The sequence below is a fragment of the Orbicella franksi genome, chromosome 5 (genome assembly GCF_964199315.1).
Source record: "Orbicella franksi chromosome 5, jaOrbFran1.1, whole genome shotgun sequence".
In the NCBI taxonomy this organism is placed as follows: domain Eukaryota; kingdom Metazoa; phylum Cnidaria; class Anthozoa; order Scleractinia; family Merulinidae; genus Orbicella; species Orbicella franksi.
Window position 1 is genome coordinate 6,572,469 of NC_138149.1, and position 23,155 is coordinate 6,595,623.

The following is a 23,155-nucleotide window of genomic DNA, read 5'->3' on the forward strand; positions in this document are numbered from 1 at the left end:
TCGCAAAGCTATATATTTGTTTCAGGTAACCCCTTGCTCTCCTTGTGGTACCATTCTCCTTAGAACAAAACTAATTTGCCCTAAACGCATGCGTAGATTAGTTAGGGTTCGTGGCTTCTATATTAGGTGAAGGATACATTGCATACGGAATCACGCACAAATGTTGAGTGGTTTTCCTTATGGTAGAGCTCAACATGTAAGACGTATGCGTTCTAGCATTGTTAGTGTTATACACTATCTTTACACGCAGTATTTTATATATCGTGTCATGCGACCAAGGACGGCAGTTATTTTTCAGGTAGCGCCAGTTGTCCCTTTTTATTGCAAAAGTGAAACGTTACTGTGGCTGCGTAGCTTTTAGAATTACAAACAGGTCGGTTCAACAAATATCATCTGCTGTTTTCAATCTACAATAGTGTGCTTGTCAGAGTTCAAATATATTGCTTCTCCTCAGCGACTTGTTTATTTCTTGCCTTAATTGTGTCTGTAAGAGAGACCAAAAAGTTCTCAAGTTAGTGGCGTTAATACTCCGCAAATTGTGAATTTGTAACAAAAGAAACCAGGAAAATGCTCAAATATTGCTGCAGACGCCGTGGCACCTAATGAAAGTTCAAATTAATTTAATCAGTCTTTGAGGAGACTCATTCATATCGGCCAAGTAGCGCTGTTTATCTTCAATACTTTTCGTTGAAAAGCTTCTCAGCCATCAATATCGTTGTGTGTTAATTTTGAATTGTTTTATTGTTAACAACAAAGGTGGCAACAGAAAAAGAAAGTGGTATTTCGTGACTATCTGATAATTAAATTAGTTCTTGTTCATCGGTAAAAATTTGCATTTTTAGTAAAACATCGTCTCTGTTCCGTTTCTTCATCACTACATCAGATATTTAACTTTCTTTCATTTATCTCCAAAAAACAAGGACATCTTCCGTATGTTTTGGAGAAAACAAGGGTTTCATATTACATGGCTTTGCGAGGAAAACAAAAGTATCAAGTTACAAAGTTGGCGTGAAGAGCTAAATTGTCACGTTTGCTGCTTCAGCGTATTGTTGAATTTTAAATGAACGAAAATCAACTTAAAGCACCAGTAGTAATTAATTTGTGCTTAATGTTTGGACCTTGAATGAAAATACAACCTTGAAACATACACACTGCAAAGGGGAAAAGCCGTAGCAGACTACCAAGGTAGACACAAACCGGAAGTGAACCGAGTAGGGGTGAGTACTTATGGGACTACTGTACCAGAGCTATCAATTGCGCTCTGCACTATCTGAGATTGTCTCACTAGTCTTCATACTGATTTTACCTCCCTTACATCTAAAATCAAGGGAAGGTACTCTACAAAGTTACATATGGGAAGGCTCCGATCTGAGGTCCAGCCTCTATACCCTTTTTAGTTTTATATATCATTTTGACAGAAAAGGTCTCTTTTCACAAACTTTTTATTGAAACATAGGCACGCAAGGCGTGCAAGAGTTATTTTTTGTGTGAAGTGTCGGAGATAGAAGCATTCATGGTACAGTGATGATTTGGTTAATTTGACAAGTTTTTATGGTTGCGATGTTACATCGGTCATGGTAAGATAGCTAAATAGTAAGCCATAAAATGGTTGACTGAACAAACTACAGTAATCTGACACGTCTCCAGATTAATGTAGATGCCATCTTATTTTCTAACAGGAAATTTGATTCGTTCTTTGATACAACCCGCACTGTGATTGGTGTGACACGTGCACATGCATAATTCCCTCACTCACCGATCACATAACCCTTCAAACCCCCAAGAGGTATTTTTGCTCAAAAATACTCAAGTTAATTTAGAGACTTTTTTACACTTTACACGAGTTGTAAGTTTACCTTTTTACACAACACAACACAACACAACATAACACAACACAACTTCACCGAAAATAGAAAGAAAGAGAACAAAAACCTCTGGTACTTTGAGTCTAATTTAATTAAATTGCACTTTAACTTGGAGCCGCGCAGTTAAACAGTTTTCATACTTTTTACCTTTAAAAATATCGGACCGAAATGAATGCCATCAAATAAAACTATTAAACTGCTACTGCAGAGACGTAAAAACCGTCCAGAAACAAAAGCTTCTTTTTTGTTTAATATCTTGGGAACAATAGCCGATAACTTGTCAGCTCTAATTGAATTTACAACCCATATCAAAAACAAAAGTGTTAAGTTACCATTTGTTATTAAAGATAGCAAACATCTCGTGGGAAAGAGTGGTGACGATTCGTCAGCTCTAATTGAATTTACTCCCTTGTGAAAAACAAGAGTGTCAAATTACACTTTGTATCTAAAAAACAAAAATATTTCGTTATATTTGCATGCAACAAGAACAAAACAATCGTTACCCGCACTTACTATTGTAAACGTTAGAACGGTTTCAAATCTAAAGTCTCGCGCCCTCTAAAACATGTCCTAAGAACTAGACGCGACGATTCGTGACGTCTAATTGAATTTACTCCTTGTGAAAAACAAAAGTATCAAGTTACCTTTGTAACTAAAAATAAAAATATCTCCTTGCATTTGCATACTACTAACTCACGAACTGTTTCAAACCTCAAGGCTCATCTCGTTCATTTAACTAAAATCCTCAGCCTAACCCACAGAAAATGTCGAAGTAAACCCAATATGTGAATACTTCCTCCTCGTTTATAGAGGAATAAATATGGCCGTTCTGAGCTCTATCGGGATCAAATCCTCTCATATACCATTTACCTTTACAACAAGAAATTTGATTGACTGTTTATAGTAGATCCAATCTGATTGGTGTGACATACATACATCTCTCACTCACTTTTATAGAGGAATAAATATGGCCGTTCTGAACTCTATCGGGATCAAATCTTCTCACATACCATTTACCTTTACAACAAGAAATTTGATTGGCTGTTCATAGTAGATGCAATCTGATTTGTGTGACATACATACATCTCTCTCTCTCACTCACTCACTCACTCACTCACCCACCCACCCACCCACTCTCACTCACCCACTCACCCACTCACCCACTCACCCACTCACACTCACTCACCCACTCACCCACTCACTCACTCACTCACTCACCCACTCACTCACTCAATCACTCACCCCTTGACCCGCCCAAAACATATACCCGACACACCAACTAAGAGGAATTTTTTTTACAAAAAAATAACTCAAAAAGGTATCCCTTTCAGATACCTACTTAAGAACATCGCATCTCTTTTCCAAACCTTTGAAATAAAGTTTATGATGTAGAGCTTAATAAACTAAATGATACTGATGTAGGGTGCATTTGGCTGGAAACATTTTAATTAAGGTCCTTCTTGAATCCCTAAAAGACAGATTTTCCTTCACTCTTCATATACCTCAACTTGTGAAACCCTTAAGCTTTAATATACTTGAAGCCTGAACCTTTCAAGCAGAACCTCCCTGTATAGGACATTATAGCAAGTACCCCCTTCCCCTCCCCCCTGGCTAAGATCAAATCCCTTTGTCATATTTTTTACCTACAAAATTCTAGCACTCAATATTTCTTCACAAATAACTAATAATAATATTTCCCACGCATAATCACTCAACCAACATACAATCCACAGGGTTCTCATTCATTTAGGGAGAAAAAGGCTTGTTTTGTGAAGTAGACAGCTGACACTGATTAGGGTGCAAAGGGAAAAGCCTCTAGGGAGGTCTGGGGCCATGCAAAGAAGTTTAAGGGATTAGAAGGTCATTTTTCTCAATTTTCATCCTGTACTGTAATTAAAAAAACATAAAGCACATCCTGGTGCCATGCCCCCTCCTAAGCCACAGCCTTGACTGCCCTGAGACAAGTACAGTCAGGGTTCAGTCACATTCCAGAAAATCTTTGTTTTCCCATATTACACTTACACACATATTATATCATGACTAGTGAGACAATCTCAGATGGTGCTGAGTGCAATGCATAGCTCAGAGTGGCACACTAGTCACACAGGTCCTCACCCCTGCCCAGTTCACTTGCGGTTTGTATCTACCTTGGTACCTAGGGCTTTTCCCCTTCCAGAATATGAACGGACTGAAACCTTGACAAGACATAAAAAGTAGGGGCTCACAAATCGAAGCAGCCGGGTTTTTAGCTGGCAACCAGCACTTATTTTGGAGATACTGTTACAGCAAGGTGACAGTTGCATTTAACCATCACTGTCACAAATAAAGTCACACATTCATATTGAAATGCAGCATAAATTTCTTCACCCGTTGGGTATACACTATTACAACACACATCGCTTGCAGGGAGCTTTGTAGCTGTAGGGCATCACAAAGACTGCCTAGTAGTTATCAAGATTCACTGGTCTTTACCTATCATTTTCAGCAGTGATCTCTTTAAACTATGCTTGCATCACATTTCTTTACGACATCTTTTAGATGCTGTCTGATTGAGTAACTCTGATTGAAATTTACCACTCAAGTTGAACATTTTAATTGTAGCTTGTAAAGTAAAGTACGGTTATATAGTAAGCTCTGGACGTAAAAAAAATCATTCCATCCAACCAGTGTGTCCTCCAGTTAGTCAATTCTCTGTCCTTTAAGCTTCATCTCTACTTTCACTGCAATCAAGATAAAAATTATTTTAATTAATAATCCAAAAAAACATAAGATTTGCTCGAAGAAACTTAAAACAGGGCAGTTAGAGATTAACTTTATTCTAAAAAAAAAAAAACTTTAACTAGTTATTCTCTCAAAAAAGACTCAGTGTGCTTCTGACATTGTTACATTTCATGCATTAAATTCCTGAAACACTTTAAAATTCCTGAAACATTTTTAAATTCAGTAGTATTGGTTTCAAAAGATTAATAAATTGCCCCTTTGCCAAAAACTGTCTTGCTATTCAACTGTTCTGAAAAACATTAGAAAAATATTCTTTCTTGCTGTTATACTATAAATTGACTTTATTTGAACAACATATGAAAATCACAACCTTCCAACTCCAACCCACCCTTCTCTTACATTATTAGCGGGGCTATCGCGTGCCGAGGGTGCACTAGCATAGCCCGACATCTTAGAGAATTTGGTAACTCATCGAGTCGAGAAAATTTGGTTGTCGTGTAATTGTCTGTACAACATCCATACGTGTACCACTTGCTCTGTGCGTGTGTGAGTTTTTCAAGGGCCTGTTTTCATTTATATTACCTCTTTTGGCCAAAAAATGGATAAAAAAGAAACACCAAACAGTGTTCAAGAGGCACTGATGAGGAACATCCAGGGAGTAGAGAGTCCTTGTCTAGTGAAGAATACCTGGGGAATTTTACTTTCCTTTGACGGCCGAAAGACATGACCACATCAATGAATGCGCTTTCAACTGACATTTGAATACAGGACTTTAGAAAACAAATTGGTAATGTGTTTATTGTTTCGAAGCTGGATTCAATTTTTCAAATAACTATACGGCTGTAAAATTGACTGCAATGTCATGGGCAAAAATAATTTTCCAATTACGCTTCAGCGCGAATTATTTTAACAATAATTAATTGTATATACCAAAGCATGTACCAATTAGCAGCACGATAAAAAAAAAATTACATAAAAATTGATTCCGAAGACAGCAGAAAGTCCTCTGGAATTCTAAATTATGGCCTGATTTGCACACAAAATGGGCAGCAGAACAAGAAGAAAATCACATGATTCATCACATGATCAGGAAGAGAATTCAAACGTGTTCACTTGTTTTGTATGTTTAGTAAAATTACAAAATGCTAAACACAGTGGAAAAATGGTTGATTCAGTGATCAATCGAAAAGCTCATTACAATCTTCACAACATTTGTTGAAAGTTTCTGCCTGGATGATTTATGCAGACTGAGGTCAGAGCTGTGGTGAGCACCTTTTTGTTGTAGAAACTGCTGTCAATTGTTTTCCAAAACTTTTGAAGGCACAGCCACTGGTCACTTTGCTTCGGTGAGATATAGCGTCAAAAGGAGTTGTATTAAAGTCTTCCAGATTTGAAACCGTGCTCTTAAAACATTTTATAAATTCCATGATCGTTTTAATTTCACTAACCGCTAAACAATAACACTGGAGTTGCTTTGTTGATCAAAGTTGTTGTAAATAGAATAGTTTTGTGTCTGTTTTCAGACTTTTTGCCGCTAAATTAACGATTAAAAGTAATAAAACCATACTTGTAAATAGAGGCAAAATTGTATAGTTTTCTTTGTGTTAAAAATTAAGGACAGCTACTTCATAGACTGGTAAAATGTCTTCTTTTGTTACACTGGGTTGGATTTGCTCACGACTCTCACAAGCTGCAAGAATGCCTGAAAAGTACTTATTAATAGTGGTGGGAATCAGTTGAGATTTCACAATCGATCATTGGAAATAATCGGATTGCCCCAACCAATCGATCATCGATTATAATCGGAAAAATCTACCAATAAGCATTCCATGAGACTGACATGAAATCTACAAAACACGCATGCCACAGACCTTTGTTAGTGTATTGCTTTCTGCAGAGCCTACAGATTACCTTCGTCGTATCCAAGTTTTCCTTTGTTTTGGGCTCTTCCTTCACTTGATAAAAACCAAAATATTTTCCCACTTTTGACCTGGCGTTTCCAGGATAACGACAGATCTCCAACTCGGCCATTTCAGCTGCCATGTTGGACTCATCAGCAACATGTAAACGAGGCAGGTCTGAGAGAGGACCCTGGGAATTAATTTGAGGTGACTTTTTGCTGATATGTTGTTTCTTAATACCTTTCATTCGCTAGTGATAGTAGTGATACTACAAACGTGAAACGGTGAGCTTGTAATTTATGTTTTGCTCAGTTGTTTGCGAAATGCAAAGCAGCTTAGCATGTCACATCTTTCAAATAAGCGTGGTGTATTTGAAGTGACAACAACACAGCGCACAGGATACACACAGGCTAACACATTCAATCTTAGACTACATCTGCTGTTATGGCTTAGAAGTTAGGAGTCCACGAAAAAAGACAACTCACACCAATATATTAAATGTACATTTTTATTGATTTTAATACTTTTATTTGTCCCCAATAAATTTTTAATTTTTCCGCGACAATCGATTATGAAAAAAGCATAATCGATTGTCACGTCACTTGAACTTTTCGATCAACTTTCGATTATAATCGATCATCGGCCCACCACTACTTATTAACACCTCCTAAATGCCTTTCTTTGCATGTTGGTTCTGTAGATTCCCTTGTTTTGTTTGTTTGTTCAGTTCCTTCGGTTTGGTGAAATGTTCATTGGATGCTTATTGAATTTCTTTAAAGGGCAGATAAAGCTATGACTGTAAAGCTGTTGCCAAAAATAAGATTCAAATTACCCTTTAGAGTGAATAATTAAGTTAAACTTAAACGCCAATTTAAACCAATTTTCCCATACATTCTTTCATTCGCAAATTTTTGTTGAGAAATTTGTGCTTTTTAAAAAAGTGAACAACAGTTGCTAAATGACACTTGCACAGATTGAATTGTGTATTTTGTTTATGGAGATTTCTTTGTTTTGTTTGTTTAATTCAATCAGTTTGGTTAAATTCTTATACTTGAATAAAGGTTAATTTATTGTGTTGAGTATTAATAAATGTGTGATCAAAATGTGATTCCAAAAATCACACTTTTTCACACTTGTAATCTCACTTCTTATATATATTTACTACATGACCTTCACTGGGATATGCTTGAGCTACCGTGGCAGCATGTCACACCCCATGTTAGTATAAACTGACTGGTATGCCTGAATGAATTCCTGAGGCAATTAAGGGGTAGGGTATCATCCTGTCAGGTTCCAACTCAGACCATAAGGACATCATGCCACTCTTACCAACCATAATAGAGACCTAAGGCAACCTAACTAACCTCTAGGATTTCAAATTTCGTCATCCAGTAATTGTCAGTGGGGAAACAATCATTATAATCTGAGAATTTGTTATTATGTGAGCAGCCCTACTTTGTAGCTTCTGGAGTCTCTCAGATTGGCATTTTCCAATACAACCCCATATTGGGCCACGCAAGTCGAAATTACTGTAGTAAAGAGTCTTGCACAGCTCAAATTCTCGCATAATAATTTTCGGAAATCTCATTTTTATTTATCAGTAATTTCGACTCTTTACCACAAGAGTCGAAACTTAACTGTACTGTAGTATTACTGTACTGAGTTTTCCTATGAGAATGTGGGCCACCATAATGATCCTTCGATCTTCATTCATCAAAGGAACCTGCATTTGATATAAGTGATTGCTTGAACCCAGGAGCCAACGGGAACTAAACATAAAACTCTTGAAGTTTAGAATTTCTCTTAATTACCGTAATTTCCGTAATTACCGTAATGCGTTAATTTTTCAGTAAACTACCGTTGCTGCAGGTAATAGGGTGGTGCAGGTTATCTGATAATTTTTTAATCTTCCCGTAAGTATTTAACAGTAATTATTATAGTACTGACAGAAGATAAAACAAAGATAAGAGTCATTAAATATACGCTTGCCACAAACCTGTGTAATGCCTCATTTGTTTAAACGAGAAACACGTCCTATCAACTCTTGTATTGTGCTTTATTTGCTATAAAATTCTTTTAAACGTTGATTGATTATAGCTGATGCAAGTTGGATGAAATCATACCAAAAAAATTCCATACAAACAAATTTTTCACTACATGTTTGTGCTTTGATAGTTTTCTTACCTTGTCAATTTCACAGCTAGTTTTTTTTTGTTTAGAAAAATTCTCACCTAAACCTTTTAACGTGTCTTTTATTGGGCTATCTTTAAAATGAGGAATGGGAAATGGGGAATGGGGAATGGGGAATGGGGAATGGGGAATGGGGAATGGAAAATGTGGAACGGGGAACGGGGAATGGGGAACGGGCAATTGGGGAACGGGGAACGGGGAACGGGGAACGGGGAACGGGGAACGGGGAATCTTTAAAATGGGGATTCTTTAAAAGCGGGAAACTTTAAAATGGGGAATCTTTAAAAGCGGGAATCTTTAAAATGGAGAATCTTTAAAAGCAGGAATCTTTAAAACGGGGAATCTTTAAAAGCAGGAATCTTTAAAATGGGGAATCTTTAAAAGCGGGAATCTTTAAAATGGGGAATCTTTAAAAGCGCGAATCTTTAAAACAGGGAATCTTTAAAAGCGGGAATCTTTAAAATGGGGAATCTTTAAAAGCAGGAATCTTTAAAATGGGGATTCTTTAAAAGCGGGAATCTTTAAAACAGGGAATCTTTAAAAGCGGGAATCTTTAAAATGGGGAATCTTTAAAAGCGGGAATCTTTAAAAGCGGGAATCTTTAAAATGGGGAATCTTTAAAAGCGGGAATCTTTAAAAGCGGGAATCTTTAAAACGGGGAATCTTTAAAAGCGGGAATCTTTAAAATGGGGAATCTTGAAAAGCGGGAATCTTTAAAATGGGGAATCTTTAAAAGCGGGAATCTTTAAAAGCGGGTGATTTCTTGTCAACCACTGTTTCGACTTTCCGTCCTTGTTCCTGTTTTTTGTGATAAAAACGGCTCCAAATGACCCTTTCCCTATCACATCTTGTTCGTCGAGATCATTCCACTTAAACTGTGGAAGACCTTCAAAGCGACCGATTCTTTCTTCTTTAAAGTGAATGCAATGAGCACTTTGAAATTGTCTTCGCATGACTGCATGGCATAGAAAGAGGTATCATTAAGCATGCAATGATGGATTATACGCGAAATTCGCCGTCACATCGTTCGGGCATCGATCATCGAATTACTTTATTGCTGGTTTTCAGTGTCACGCCATTCAAAATAAATCAAAATAAAAATCAAAACAGTGCAAATGATAAAGTCCAGAATCTTGAAGAGAAAGAAGGCAAATATCCAAAGACTTTCGCCAAGATTCAGGTCACAGCAATGTTTCTTACGCAAGATATGCGGAGAATTTTTTTACCCAAATTTATAGAGATTTTGATGGAGACGCCATGCTGGCGCCCATCCGGATGGTGGCCGGAAACCAACAGAAACATCTGTCACTGAGTTTTGCTACAAACGCGTGAATTTATCTCTTCAGGAACTATAAAACATTTTAAATTAATACTTTTTCGAATACATGAACTGTTCAGATAGCCAAATTCCCTGAAATAAGTCACTCTTTTAACCAACATGACAGCTTTCTTGCCCGTCATGTAAATGCCGCGTCACCGAAAAGCTTAGAAATTCAAGCGTAGTCTATTACAAAACCAAGAACCCACTTGGAGCAAAAATTTTTATGACTATTAGTTTTCAGCTGCTCTTACACATCATGAAAGTAAAATCTCAGGATGATTAATAGTTTTGTAGTTTGAATTTTAGCGATGTCATGTGAAAACCAGATTTAGGGGACTCTTGATTTATCGATTAAACAACCAAAAACGTGTTTTCCCTGCTATATATTTGTGGTTAAGTCGTAAGTCCTTCCATTAGCACATGATAAGGCTACAACAAATATCCATCGCTGCAAAACTAAACGTCAAAGTCCGGAGTTAGGATAAATCCAGGCGGTTCGATTCTTTGGTCGGTCTAGCGGATCTCAAAGAGTGAGAATCGAGATTTGAACCACTCCACTATCCCGCTAAACTGATGTGCTTTAATAGCGTGCAATAAAATTACAATGAATAAATTCCACAACTATCTCTGTACCTGTTGAGTTGATACATGTGACAGAATAAATAGCTTCCGGTGGGAAACTGAGAGATTCTTGTTCACTTTTCAGTAAAGATTAACGCTATTAAATATTCCCCACTTTAAAGATTCCCCGTTTTAAAGATTCCCGCTTTTAAAGATTCCCCATTTTAAAGATTCCCACTTTTAAAGATTCCCCATTTTAAAGATTCCCGCTTTTAAGAATGGTTGACTGTTAGGATCGAGAAACGCCAGTCAACGACCCATTTGGCAAATCGCTCATATTTTGCCCAAAGATACCCTTAGGTGACCTAATTCTAAAAATCATATTATAAGGTTCCAGCGAATTTTTATTTTTCAGAAATTCGCGAAAATTTGAAAGCGCGGTGAAAGTGCGGTTTTTCGTGTAATAAAATGACCGAAATAAGGTGCAAGGACGAAGCGCTGCTCAAGTCTTAAAATAAATTAAATTGACTTCAAACTTCACACAAATGTGGAACAACCTCTCTAATTTATTCCTCGTTTTAAACTTATCTCCGATATGTTGATATAGTGGTTTTCCAAACCATTTTAAAAACACCTATGAAGCGTGTGAAAAATAACGGCAAAATATTGGTCATGTTTAACAGCATAAAAATGCACCTGGTACCTCACTTTCCGATTATTTTACTTTACAGCCTTAAAATATCATTATTAAACATATACCATGCCAAGTTTCATGCTCGAACTCGCAGTATTTCCCTTTGAGAAAAACGAAAATCTATGTCAATGTGTTGGGCGCAAATAACACAACAATTATACACGAACAATAGACAAATCAATTTCAAAAGCGAAAGTAAAAGGCTATCATTAATCAATCAATTAAGCAATTCACTGCTATCAGTAGAAACATAATGTCCTCATAATGTCCACTACATCAAAACTGTTTTTAGACGTTTTCGATCGAAACATAGCGCGTTAACTTTGCTTAATTTCCTGTCCGCCGTCATGTCTAGTTTGTCATCGCGTGTATTTCTTAATGTAAACAACACTGTGAATGGTTCTCATAACAAACGCACGGAGGTTTCCTGGAACCTCGATGTTTTTGATTCACCAAAACGCTTTAAGTTCGTCAAGACACAATAATGGGTCAACTTGGAATGCTGTTTAGCATTAAGGACGTTAAAGTCTAAAAGTGCAGTGGCAAGTTCGAAGTAAATTTCGCCTATATAAATTGGAAACAAGAAGTGAAACGGTCTGACCCGAAAAAATAAACGAAATATTAATACGACTAACTTAATCCGAAAATGTTGCAGAAAACATACCCAAAAGCCATCGATTCCCCTCAATACCACTCCACATTGCCTTAAAGAGGCCAAGCTTTCTGCTGTAAGAATCAGGGGCCTCATGAATCTGTTTTTATTATATCGTCAACCATGCTGCGTGGCTGATATTCGAGACTCAGTAAAAGTTGTCACACAACCGTACGAGCAGCCCAGTCACGCTTTCACTGCTTTCGCGAAAATGTTCAACATTTCGCAATTACAAGTTTAAAGTAGTGACAGTAGATTGAAATGCGCTTTTTAAAGCTGTCCTATCCAGAAGCAATTATTTCTTGTTCTTGAATGGCTTTTAGTTGTAGCTACAGTCGGGGAGGGGGGTGGGGGGAGGTACTCCCGGAAATTTCGAATATCTGTATGCCATGGAAGATTAAGTGGTCTCTAGCTCTTAACGCCAACACTGAAACACCAGATGATTCTCGAAGTATCACAGCGATCACTAAGCAAAATAATTTTGAGTTTAGCTCCGCTAAGTCAGATACCTGTTGGCACGCATATTGCATTGACCATGGACAGGTGGAAAAACAGTTAAACCGGAAAAGCCTGTTGCACATTGTAATTCAGCATTGTCCAACACGCAATCGGTCTGGTTGTAATGCTAATCGTATTTGATAGAATCTCAAGTTTTCTTTCGACACATACTCACGTACTGGGGTGGTGACACACTACTAGATGGGCGTGGCCGGGAGCCACGAGTCAAGTCAGTCAACTCGCAAAGCTCAACCGAGAAGAGTGATAGTGAACCACTGGTGGAAGGACTGCAGATTGTCCCTACACCTTACCCTAATAGGCCTCTGTGTTATTCTAATGAACTGATGCTGTTACAATGATACTATTTAGCTTTGTGAACATGCTAATGGTCAGGGGTTTCTTTTGCAATTTAGTCAGACATCGCTCTTTGTTTATTTCTGCTGGAAACCTCGTTCTCTGAAGGAGACTTCGGGTCATTTTGTAAAGAGGTACGAACACTGCGACCTCAACATCAGTGCCAGTATCAACGGGTGTGACCGAGGAAGCGTCTGCTGACATTTCCATGGATAGTAACCATGCACGACAGGGTGTATTAATGCCTTCAAGGCAGCTGCATTCGTGTCTTTCATAGGCTGTCTACTTTAGAGAGGCACTTTTCACTGGAGAAATGTACTTAGTCCCTGGAGAGAAATTCCCTTATGGACTTAGCCAAAATGTGCTACAAACCCTGCTTGGAGCAAGCGTTGGCGCTTAACTCAAAGCCACAGTAGGTCACCAAGAAGTCCTTGTTGCTTTAAAAGGGGGTTGGGCTCTCAGGGTAGTCAATGACAAGCAGCAATCGTATCTCATGGCAAAATCCCGCGTTGGTCAAACGACAGGCCGAAAGCTTGACGCCGAAATGGTGGCGCGGGAGATGCGCAGAGCCCGGGACCCTTATAATACTCGTCTTTTTCAGGTGCTAGTTTTTCTCTCACAAAGTGACGCTCTGCGCCAAAGTGATCCTGATGAGATGCATGTTCAGGCATCTGAAGAGGAGAGCAATTTTAGTCAGGTAAAGGAAGTTGTAGAAATAGTTCAGCTCCAGCATCCTTTGGTATACGACCAGCAAGACCCCTGTGCCTTGGCGATGGAGCGTGGCCTAAAGAACCTGAAACTGCCTATGCTACGGTGCGGGTGCGAAGACATGGGATTAGATATACCTCTCCCATTCGTGCGTGGAATAGCTCCATACTCAGCGCTTGTGAAGTATTTTACTAACAACTGCACTTGCCGGAAGTATTCTTAGCAACTGTCGATGTTTGACTTCTTCAGTATTGAGCAAACATCTCTTGCCGGGGGGGGGGGGGGGGGGGATCGTCAAATTTTTGTAGAGAGGGAGTGGGAGTAGAGGAGGGAGATCCTTTAGAGGAAAAACTAATGGCCGAATTGTCTCAACCTCGTTCCCAGCGAATTTGGAAAGGAGAGGGTGGTAAGATGAGAGACTCTGGGAACGAGGTTGGAATCGTCATCCTTTCCAAATTCGCTGCAGCGATTAATTTGCCTTTATCAACTTAGAAACAGATGATCTAACGTACTTTTTCCTACACTGCGCGCAGGCGCAGCACAACAGTGCCCTAACAAACTAATCACTCTAGAACATCTGAAAACATAGATCTCGTGAACAGCTTACTTTCCTTAAAATAGTTTTTCACAAAGAACTACTTATTAATGATTCTTTTATACTGCAAAAGAAAACCTTTACTATTAGCATGTTCATAAAGCTAAATAGTATCATTGTAACAGCATCAGTTCATTAGAATAACACAGAGGCCTATTAGGGTAAGGCGTAGGGACAATCTGCAGTCCTTCCACCAGTGGTTCACTATCACTCTTCTCGGTTGAGCTTTGCGAGTTGACTGACTTGACTCGTGGCTCCCGGCCACGCCCATCTAGTAGTATGTCACCACCCCAGTACGTGAGTATGTGTCGAAAGAAAACTTGAGATTCTATCAAATACGATTAGCATTACAACCAGACCGATTGCGTGTTGGACAACGCTGAATTACAATGTGCAACAGGCTTTTCCGGTTTAACTGTTTTTCCACCTGTCCATGGTCAATGCAATATGCGTGCCAACAGGTATCTAACTCAGCGGAGCTACACTCAAAATTATTTTGCTTAGTGATCGCTGTGATACTTCGAGAATCATCTTGTGTTTCAGTGTTGGCGTTAAGAGCTAGAGACCACTTAATCTTCCATGGCATACAGATATTCGAAATTTCCGGGAGTACCTCCCCCCTCCCCCCCTCCCCGACTGTAGCTACAACTAAAAGCCATTCAAGAACAAGAAATAATTGCTTCTGGATAGGACAGCTTTAAAAAGCGCATTTCAATCTACTGTCACTACTTTAAACTTGTAATTGCGAAATGTTGAACATTTTCGCGAAAGCAGTGAAAGCGTGACTGGGCTGCTCGTACGGTTGTGTGACAACTTTTACTGAGTCTCGAATATCAGCCACGCAGCATGGTTGACGATATAATAAAAACAGATTCATGAGGCCCCTGATTCTTACAGCAGAAAGCTTGGCCTCTTTAAGGCAATGTGGAGTGGTATTGAGGGGAATCGACGGCTTTTACGTATGTTTTCTGCAACATTTTCGGATTAAATTAGTTGTATTAATATTTCATTTATTTGTTTCGGGTCAGACCGTTTCACTTCTTGTTTCCAATTTATATACGCGAAATTTACTTCGACCTTGCCACTACACTTTTAGACTTACACTTTTGATGACCTCGGTTTGATTTTGTTGTTGTACCGGTGATACATTGCCGAATTAGCCTCTCGACTTCTTGAACTTGAACGGAGATCGGCTGTTTAGCAATTAGAATAAGGGCGCGATTTTGATTTGCCTCAAGATATTTCAACTCGATTAATTTACAGTCCTTTAACGTCCTTAATGCTAAACAGCATTCCAAGTTGACCCATTATTGTGTCTTGACGAACTTAAAGCGTTTTGGTGAATTGAAAACATCGAGGTTCCAGGAAACCTCCGTGCGTTTGTTATGAGAACCATTCACAGTGTTGTTTACATTGAGAAATACACGCGATGACAAACTAGACATGATGGCGGACAGGAAATTAAGCAAAGTTAACGCGCTATGTTTCGATCGAAAACGTCTAAAAACAGTTTTGATGTAGTGGACATTATGAGGACATTATGTTTCTACTGATAGCAGTGAATTGCTTAATTGATTGATTAATGATAGCCTTTTACTTTCGCTTTTGAAATTGATTTGTCTATTGTTCGTGTATAATTGTTGTGTTATTTGCGCCCAACACATTGACATAGATTTTCGTTTTTCTCAAAGGGAAATACTGCGAGTTCGAGCATGAAACTTGGCATGGTATATGTTTAATAATGATATTTTAAGGCTGTAAAGTAAAATAATCGGAAAGTGAGGTACCAGGTGCATTTTTATGCTGTTAAACATGACCAATATTTTGCCGTTATTTTTCACACGCTTCATAGGTGTTTTTAAAATGGTTTGGAAAACCACTATATCAACATATCGGAGATAAGTTTAAAACGAGGAATAAATTAGAGAGGTTGTTCCACATTTGTGTGAAGTTTGAAGTCAATTTAATTTATTTTAAGACTTTAGCAGCGCTTCGTCCTCACACCTTATTTCAGTCATTTTATTACACGAAAAACCGCACTTTCACCGCGCTTTCAAATTTTCGCGAATTTCTGAAAAATAAAAATTCGCTGGAACCTTATAATATGATTTTTAGAATTAGGTCACCTAAGGGTATCTTTGGGCAAAATATGAGCGATTTGCCAAATGGGTCGTTGACCGGCGTTTCTCGATCCTAACAGTCAGCCATTCTTAAAGATTCCCCATTTTAAAGATTCCCGCTTTTAAAGATTCCCGCTTTTAAAGATTCCCGCTTTTAAAGATTCCCGCTTTTAAAGATTCCCGCTTTTAAAGATTCCCGCTTTTAAAGATTCCCGCTTTTAAAGATTCCCGCTTTTAAAGATTCCCGCTTTTAAAGATTCCCGCTTTTAAAGATTCCCCGTTTTAAAGATTCCCGCTTTTAAAGATTCCCGCTTTTAAAGATTCCCGCTTTTAAAGATTCCCGCTTTTAAAGATTCCCCGTTCCCCGTTCCCCGTTCCCCCTTCCCATTCCCATTCCCATTCCCATTCCCCGATTCCCCGTTCCTTCTTTTAAAGATAGTCCTTTTATTGTGGAAAACACAAAGCCTAACTGAAACATGATGCCGACGTTTGTCGGCAGGCGTGCAGTGAAAAAATAGCAATGACTGTGATAAAAAAAAAATGCAAGAATACTCGACGCATCAGCGAAATATTCCTAGCTAGCGCTGCCTTGAGTTATAGAGTATTTTCCCGTTTCAAGCAATTTCTTAGACCCAGTAGAACCTGAGATACCATAAATATCTTGGTGATCTGTTGAATTCATGGCGCCGCATAATTAGTGGAACGTGATAAAAAATGTAATTGTCGGCACGCGTGTAAACAAAACACTGACAAGTGAAGAAATAATACAAAAATACTCGACGCATCAGTGGAAAATTTACAGTTAGAACTGCCTTGATTTAAAAAGTATTTTCCCGTTTCAAGCGATTTATAAGACCAAGTAGATCCCGAGATATTGTTTTTTTTGAGAAAATTGCGAGCCGAATTTTACAAGTCAGTTCAACTCTCAATGAATATCGAAAACAATGGGTGTGAAAATTTACTAATTGCACGCTGGAAATTGCTTTGTTAACAAAAGTTTTCTTCGATGCAAAATCGTTATAAAAGGCTAACGGACTCAATAAGTTTTACAAACATCAATCATTTACGATAAGTGCATCCACGAGTCAGTTACGAGTTTAATACGAGTGAGAGCGAGCGATAAGTCGGACATCAGTGACTATGACGAAATGGAATCCAGGTCTTTACAACAGAGTGAATGATTTTTTTTCTGCAAAAAGCCAAGCTGGTTCTTACTCACAGTTTACTAAAATTCCTACCTCTATGCCGTCCATCACATTTTTACTTCGAATTCCACAGAACAAGACCTGCAATAGATGAGAATAATTCACCGAAGACGAAGAAAGTTTGGTACAAATTACTAAACATCGATCGAGGAAATCCGAAAGCAAATTCAAGTGAATCCTTCGATCACAGAAATAAATGTTCAAACAAGCAAATAGAAACGCCGTGTTGCTGTTAATGGTCACGGAAAACGAATACTCTAAACTAACCTTGCTGTCAAAAAGGGATCCGTAGTTCTGCAAGGGTTTATAGTTTCAAATCTCAGCTAAACAGCAAACAGCTCCCTTCCTTGGAATGCAAACCAAAGTAATAGTAAAACCCGCGTGGAGATCTGGGACAGACCCAGAGTTCCAAACGCACAAAGTTTGAAATGGCGCTGAAATTTCAACTTGTGAACTGTGGAATACTGTCACGAGAGAGAATGGCACAGCTCAAATTCAGGCTATATGGCATGATGACTTTCGGAAATCTCATTTTTATTCATCATTCACTTTAATGCCCATGGAAGGGTTCGTAATCGGTTTCATTGACTTAAAATTGAAGGCTACTACAGCCCACAGTCTCAGTTTAAAATAATAATATTTTACATGTACGGACTACTCGAGATCTTTATTTCTTTCTTTACTAAGAGATTAACAGAAGTCACTGATTTGACTCGATTGCTATCCGGTTTGAGACTCCGGTTGGTCCTGTATCACACTACATTGTCATCTCTTTTTATGCATCTCTCAATTCTATAATAATAATAATAATAATAATAATAATAATAATAATAATAATAATTGTCGCGGCTAATCGCCGTCGCAAAGTACAGCAACGACGCAGCTCAACAAGGTCGAACCGAAAGCATACATTGGCGCCTCTGGTAGCCGCTATACGGTCCATGTGTGACCTTGGAGCACAGCTAGCAGTGGAGCACAGCTAGCAGTGCCCATCCCCGCCCCCGGACAACCGCGGGGCATTTCCTCACGTTGTCAGTCCCGGGGAAGGGGGCATTCGCAATTTTATCGTGGCCCGGGGCCTGGGCATTTGCGCACCCCGGGGGTGACCCCCGCGCATTTGACACACGTGTTTTCGAAAGTGCCATGGATGGGTTCATCGGGAAAGACGAGGCGTTTGTCGTACGATGGCTTGTCCGTCAGGGACTAGAGAAACTTCTAGATGTTTTAAGGTATGTTTTATGTTAATTTTAGATATTTAGATATTTCTTAGTTACTTGCAAGCATATAAACATAAGCGGCAAGGTGAACTATATTTTGTTTATCACAAAACAATCACTGACGTGAAAACGACTATTTCGCATTTCGCATTCAAAACTAGCCTAGCATTTTTTAAATTCATGAAAGTGGAGTTAAAATACTTCAGGTTTGCAAATTCAAATGATGCGATCTTCAAGACAGATCTTGCGAGCTTAAAATGCAATACATCATCATTTAATGATAATTGCTTTATTGTAAACATTGTTAGCGGGGTTGTCGTTATTCTAGTCGAAATATTCAAAACAAATGGTTTTTATACAACAAAACATTTAATGTCACGCTATCCTCTAGCAAACTTTTAAAAACAAAATATAAAGAAATAAATATAATCAAAATCAACTAACATGTACTGTTGTCCTTGAAGTCTTACCGTTGCATTAAAATACTGAACAGTTGAACATTTTATTCACTGATTAATAAAAAAAACTGCAGGGGTGTTGGAAGGCGACGATCCCGGGGGCGGGGCATTTGCCCTCTTTCTTCGTCCCCACCCCGGGGCATTTAGACAGCTTATGTGTCCCCATCCCTGGGAATTTGCCCATTTTTTAAAAAAATATGCTAATGGCCAGGGTTTAGCCCGGGGGGTAGGGGGGAGATGGAAACTGCTGGAATTGACTGACGCATTATATGTACCGGGAATGACCGGAAGGTGCAAAGTTTCTGTCACCAGAAACCTCCCATAGTAATGTAATACAAGTTATATTTCAGTACCCTACCCTAACATCATCAGTTTGATGAAAGTGTATTAAAAATACCAAATTATATAAACAATAACCTCCATTTGGTGCTAAAACATGCTCGGATTATACACGGACATTATCTGTTGCGAAAAGTGAACAGTTTTCCGCGAGCTTCGAGGAAGGGATAACGTTTAAGGACAAATATCCGGGCAAAGTCAAATGGAGAATCAAGTATTGTGTTTATTATCCTTCAAATATTTTTTCGCAACACGCGGGATCTTCTACATGTAAAAATTGAGGAATATTTCTGGGATATTCTCCATTATTAAAAACCGGATCATTGGATAATCCAGTTCGAGAGATTTCATTGGCTTAGCACGCATATATGAGCTATTATAATCCATCAAATATTTTCCCACGCGCGCGATTGCTCTAAACACTTCGCGTGACACAATAGCCTCTATTTGGCGCGAAAATATGCTCGGATATTTGTCCACGGGCATTATCTGTTCCTCCATGGATAGTACAGTCTTCTACTATCCATGGTTCCTCTAAGCTCACAGCTTTCCTCGAGCTACGTTCTCGGAAAACTGTTCGTTACTCGGAACAGATAATGTCCGCGGACAAATATCCGAGCATATTTTAATTTCGCGCCAAATGGAGGCAATTGTTTACTCATACCATGCTCTACAAATACGGCAAGTGTACGCGTCATTTTGGGGGCGTTTTTTATTTTATTTTAATTTTCTATTACTTGGGGGCATTTCTATAATTTCGAGTCTCGCTGCGTACAATTTGTGGACGATGCAATTGTTCGACTTGGCCTTGATCCTCTATCTGCTGAAATTATCCGCATTTATTCCAACTAGTTAATCGACAGAGAGAACATAAGAATAGTTACGGACGGACTAGCCTCTATGCGAAAATCTTATAATCTAGGCTGCACGGAAGGGGTAGGCGAAGCTAGCCTGAGTATACGCGGTTACAATATCAATATTCTAACATGGCTCCGAGGCTTTCAAGACAAACTTCTATATTTCTTGGTATTTTCTTTTGGGAATTAAGGGACAAAAGGTAAAAACCTTGCAATTTTGACCTGAAAGCCTCGGAGCCATGTTAGAATATTGAAATATAGAACGTTGCCTATTAACTCCTAACATTCCACGATGATGATCCCATGATGATGATGATGATGATGATGTCATCTACAAATTCTTTTGGCGTCTCTGGTTGGCTGATAACATGTGCGCACATTGATAGAGGGTGGGTGGGGATGGTTAAATTAGAAAGGAGGCTTTCGTATTTAATTATTTCGGTAGCCCTTGGCTACTTCAGAGGGCTGACAATAGAAATGTCAGCTTAATGCTTCTTAAATTCGCCACAGTGATTAATTCCAGTTAAAGCTGACTTAAACTTCGTTTGCCAGCCGACCTAGTAGCCTCCATACGGAGACATTCTTTGTGCTCCTTCCAAGATTTCGCGACGAGCCCAAAGTGCGTCCAAGATTACGTGACGAGCCCAAAGAGCGTCTCCGTAGGAGGCTACAGCCAACCTAGCACAACTGAAGTTTTTTTAAAAACAAATCTTCCCTTTTTTTCCCATTTAATCGTGTCTTCCTCAAATCGATTTTTTTGTTACTAAATACTACGCTGGAAACTTCCATAGAATATTCACAGGTTTTCTATCTTCTATCTCTAAGGTCAGAAGCTCCTATAATTTTAAAAGCTCTCGGTGAAAACAAAAATATTATTTCGTAAAGTGCATACAAAAACAGGTAAGAAAATACCTTTCTACAGGGTCCAAATAAATTGCATTTCCTACAAAACCTAAACAAATTATACTTCATACAATTAACAAAGTCTAACTAAATTGAATAGCTCCGTCTTCAAGCTTTTTATAAATTACAATTTTTACAAAGCCTAAATAATATGCAGGTTGTACAAACCTTACATAAACTGTATTTCCCAGAACTGATAATGCGTTTTCTGATATTACACATGTTCGAGCCCTGGACAGAATCATTCATTTGATTCAGATTCTATTTACAGATCTACTGCAAAGTCTGTACTCTTTTGTACAAGAATAAAGTTCTACCAGTCCAAAAGGTTCCTTCCAGTTTTACAGCGGATGGAACATCTACAAATGCCTTTGTCAGTCTAGTTGCACCTTGTTTATGCATTACACAAGACATAGGTACCAGACGCCTGTCGCAATAAAGGTATTAGGAATCTTTATCAGTGACTACTACGTCCTCGAGTCACCGGATTCGTCTGGAAATTCCAACTGGCACTTTGCTCTTTTTACTCTTGAAGCTTGATCCTGTTGTCCAAAAAAAAATATCGAAATAGAAGATCACATAAACAACATGACGTACAGTAAGGTGGCCTGTCTAATCAAATACATAGATCATTCTTATTGTGTAGGAAAACCTCACATGCACGTTATTTACCAGTAAAATATCTAGAAGAACAGTTTACATGTCAGTCATACAGGTCTTGAACTGGGGAGGAAGAGTTACAGGACAAAAAAATATCAACAAACTGAACACCGAGAGAAAGTTGTCTTAAGTCTGATGAAAACCAGAGACAAGCTCAGCTAGTCATGCAAGTAGCCTGCGAGCAGGTTCTTATTTGTTGCGGCAGGAGCATAGTTGATGAGCAAAGTTGCGAGAGACCCTTCAGCGAGGGAAGCGAGCTGGTGGGGGCCTGGAACGAGAAATGAGAGCCTGCACGGAAGGCAACAGCGCGTTCGCTCACGAACGCAGCATTCTGATAGGTGAAAAATGACAGGTCCCATTAATATGACCAAAACCAGCGGTGATTATCAAATCCAAGAGTGGGATTTATCCTGGAAGCTTTTCCAAAACTTTCCATCGAAGCAAGTAATCTGGTCGATCTAAAACACGAACGTACAGGAAAAAGCTCTGAATTGTCTTTCAGAAGGAAGGGATGCTTTGGCCCTGATGCCAACTGGGATACGGTAAACGTTTTATATTTTAACTGTTTGAAACTGCAGTGATGATCAAGAAAGTCCGCGAGGGGCAGTACTCAGATACTCTATTGTTAGTGACTTGTACACTAACCAATATAATTCAGGATCAGGTCAAGGAAGGAAAATCACTTGACTTTGATTGTGCTGCGATAAAAGATGTCAGAGATTTGTCCAACGTTACAAGCGGCAAAACACAAGTATTATTTGCATAATTATCATGTTTCAAAGTAAATGGTTTGAACCCAGGAGTATCAGTAGTTCGTATAGTGTGATCGTCCGGGTGAGGGTAGTTCTGAAAAGAACTGTTGTTGGTGACTGATGTTTCGACAACCTGAGCGGAAGTCATCTTCAGAGTCAAGTGAATAGTGTTTGTCAGTCGATGATGTTATAAGTCTGGTCCGTTGAACGTTATTGGTCAGTTTAGCCATGATGGTATTGGCTGAAAGGCTCGTGTAAAGTACAAACTTTACACAAGTCTTTCAGCCAATACCATCATGGCTAAACTGACCAATAACGTTCAACGGACCAGACTTATAACATCATCGACTGACAAACACTATTCACTTGACTCTGAAGATGACTTCCGCTCAGGTTGTCGAAACGTCAGTCACCAATGACAGTTCTTTTCAGAACCACCCTCACCCGGACGATCACACTATACGAACTAATAATTATCATGTTTGTTCATGTTTTTCTCAATTTCTATTGGCTAATAATTTGACACTTAAGCTAGCCAGTTGTCAAAATCTTGACACCTTCAGCGGAGCTACCGTGAAGGCTCT

At 38.8% G+C, this 23,155-nt stretch overlaps 2 protein-coding genes and 1 long non-coding RNA gene across 4 annotated transcripts in view; all 3 read right to left on the reverse strand.

Annotated features, from left to right (window-relative positions):
* Nucleotides 1-23,155, reverse strand: part of LOC145486500 (uncharacterized) — a 96,170-nt gene that overhangs the window by 7,409 nt on the left and 65,606 nt on the right. The gene's annotated exons all lie outside the window — the stretch shown is intronic.
* LOC145486519 (uncharacterized) lies at nucleotides 3,036-17,782 on the reverse strand. The gene is made up of 3 exons (XR_014049299.1): nucleotides 17,653-17,782; nucleotides 17,419-17,466; nucleotides 3,036-4,585 (listed from the first exon to the last, which is right to left on the reverse strand). It is a non-coding gene; the product is annotated as an uncharacterized LOC145486519 (long non-coding RNA).
* Nucleotides 19,650-23,155, reverse strand: part of LOC145486504 (uncharacterized) — a 38,356-nt gene continuing 34,850 nt past the window's right edge. For both annotated transcript variants that reach the window (XM_081465186.1, XM_081465188.1), the window contains one exon: nucleotides 19,650-21,701. In XM_081465186.1, coding sequence (XP_081321312.1) covers nucleotides 21,683-21,701 — 19 coding nt within the window. In that variant the 3' untranslated portion in view covers nucleotides 19,650-21,682. The remainder of the gene's footprint in view (nucleotides 21,702-23,155) is intronic.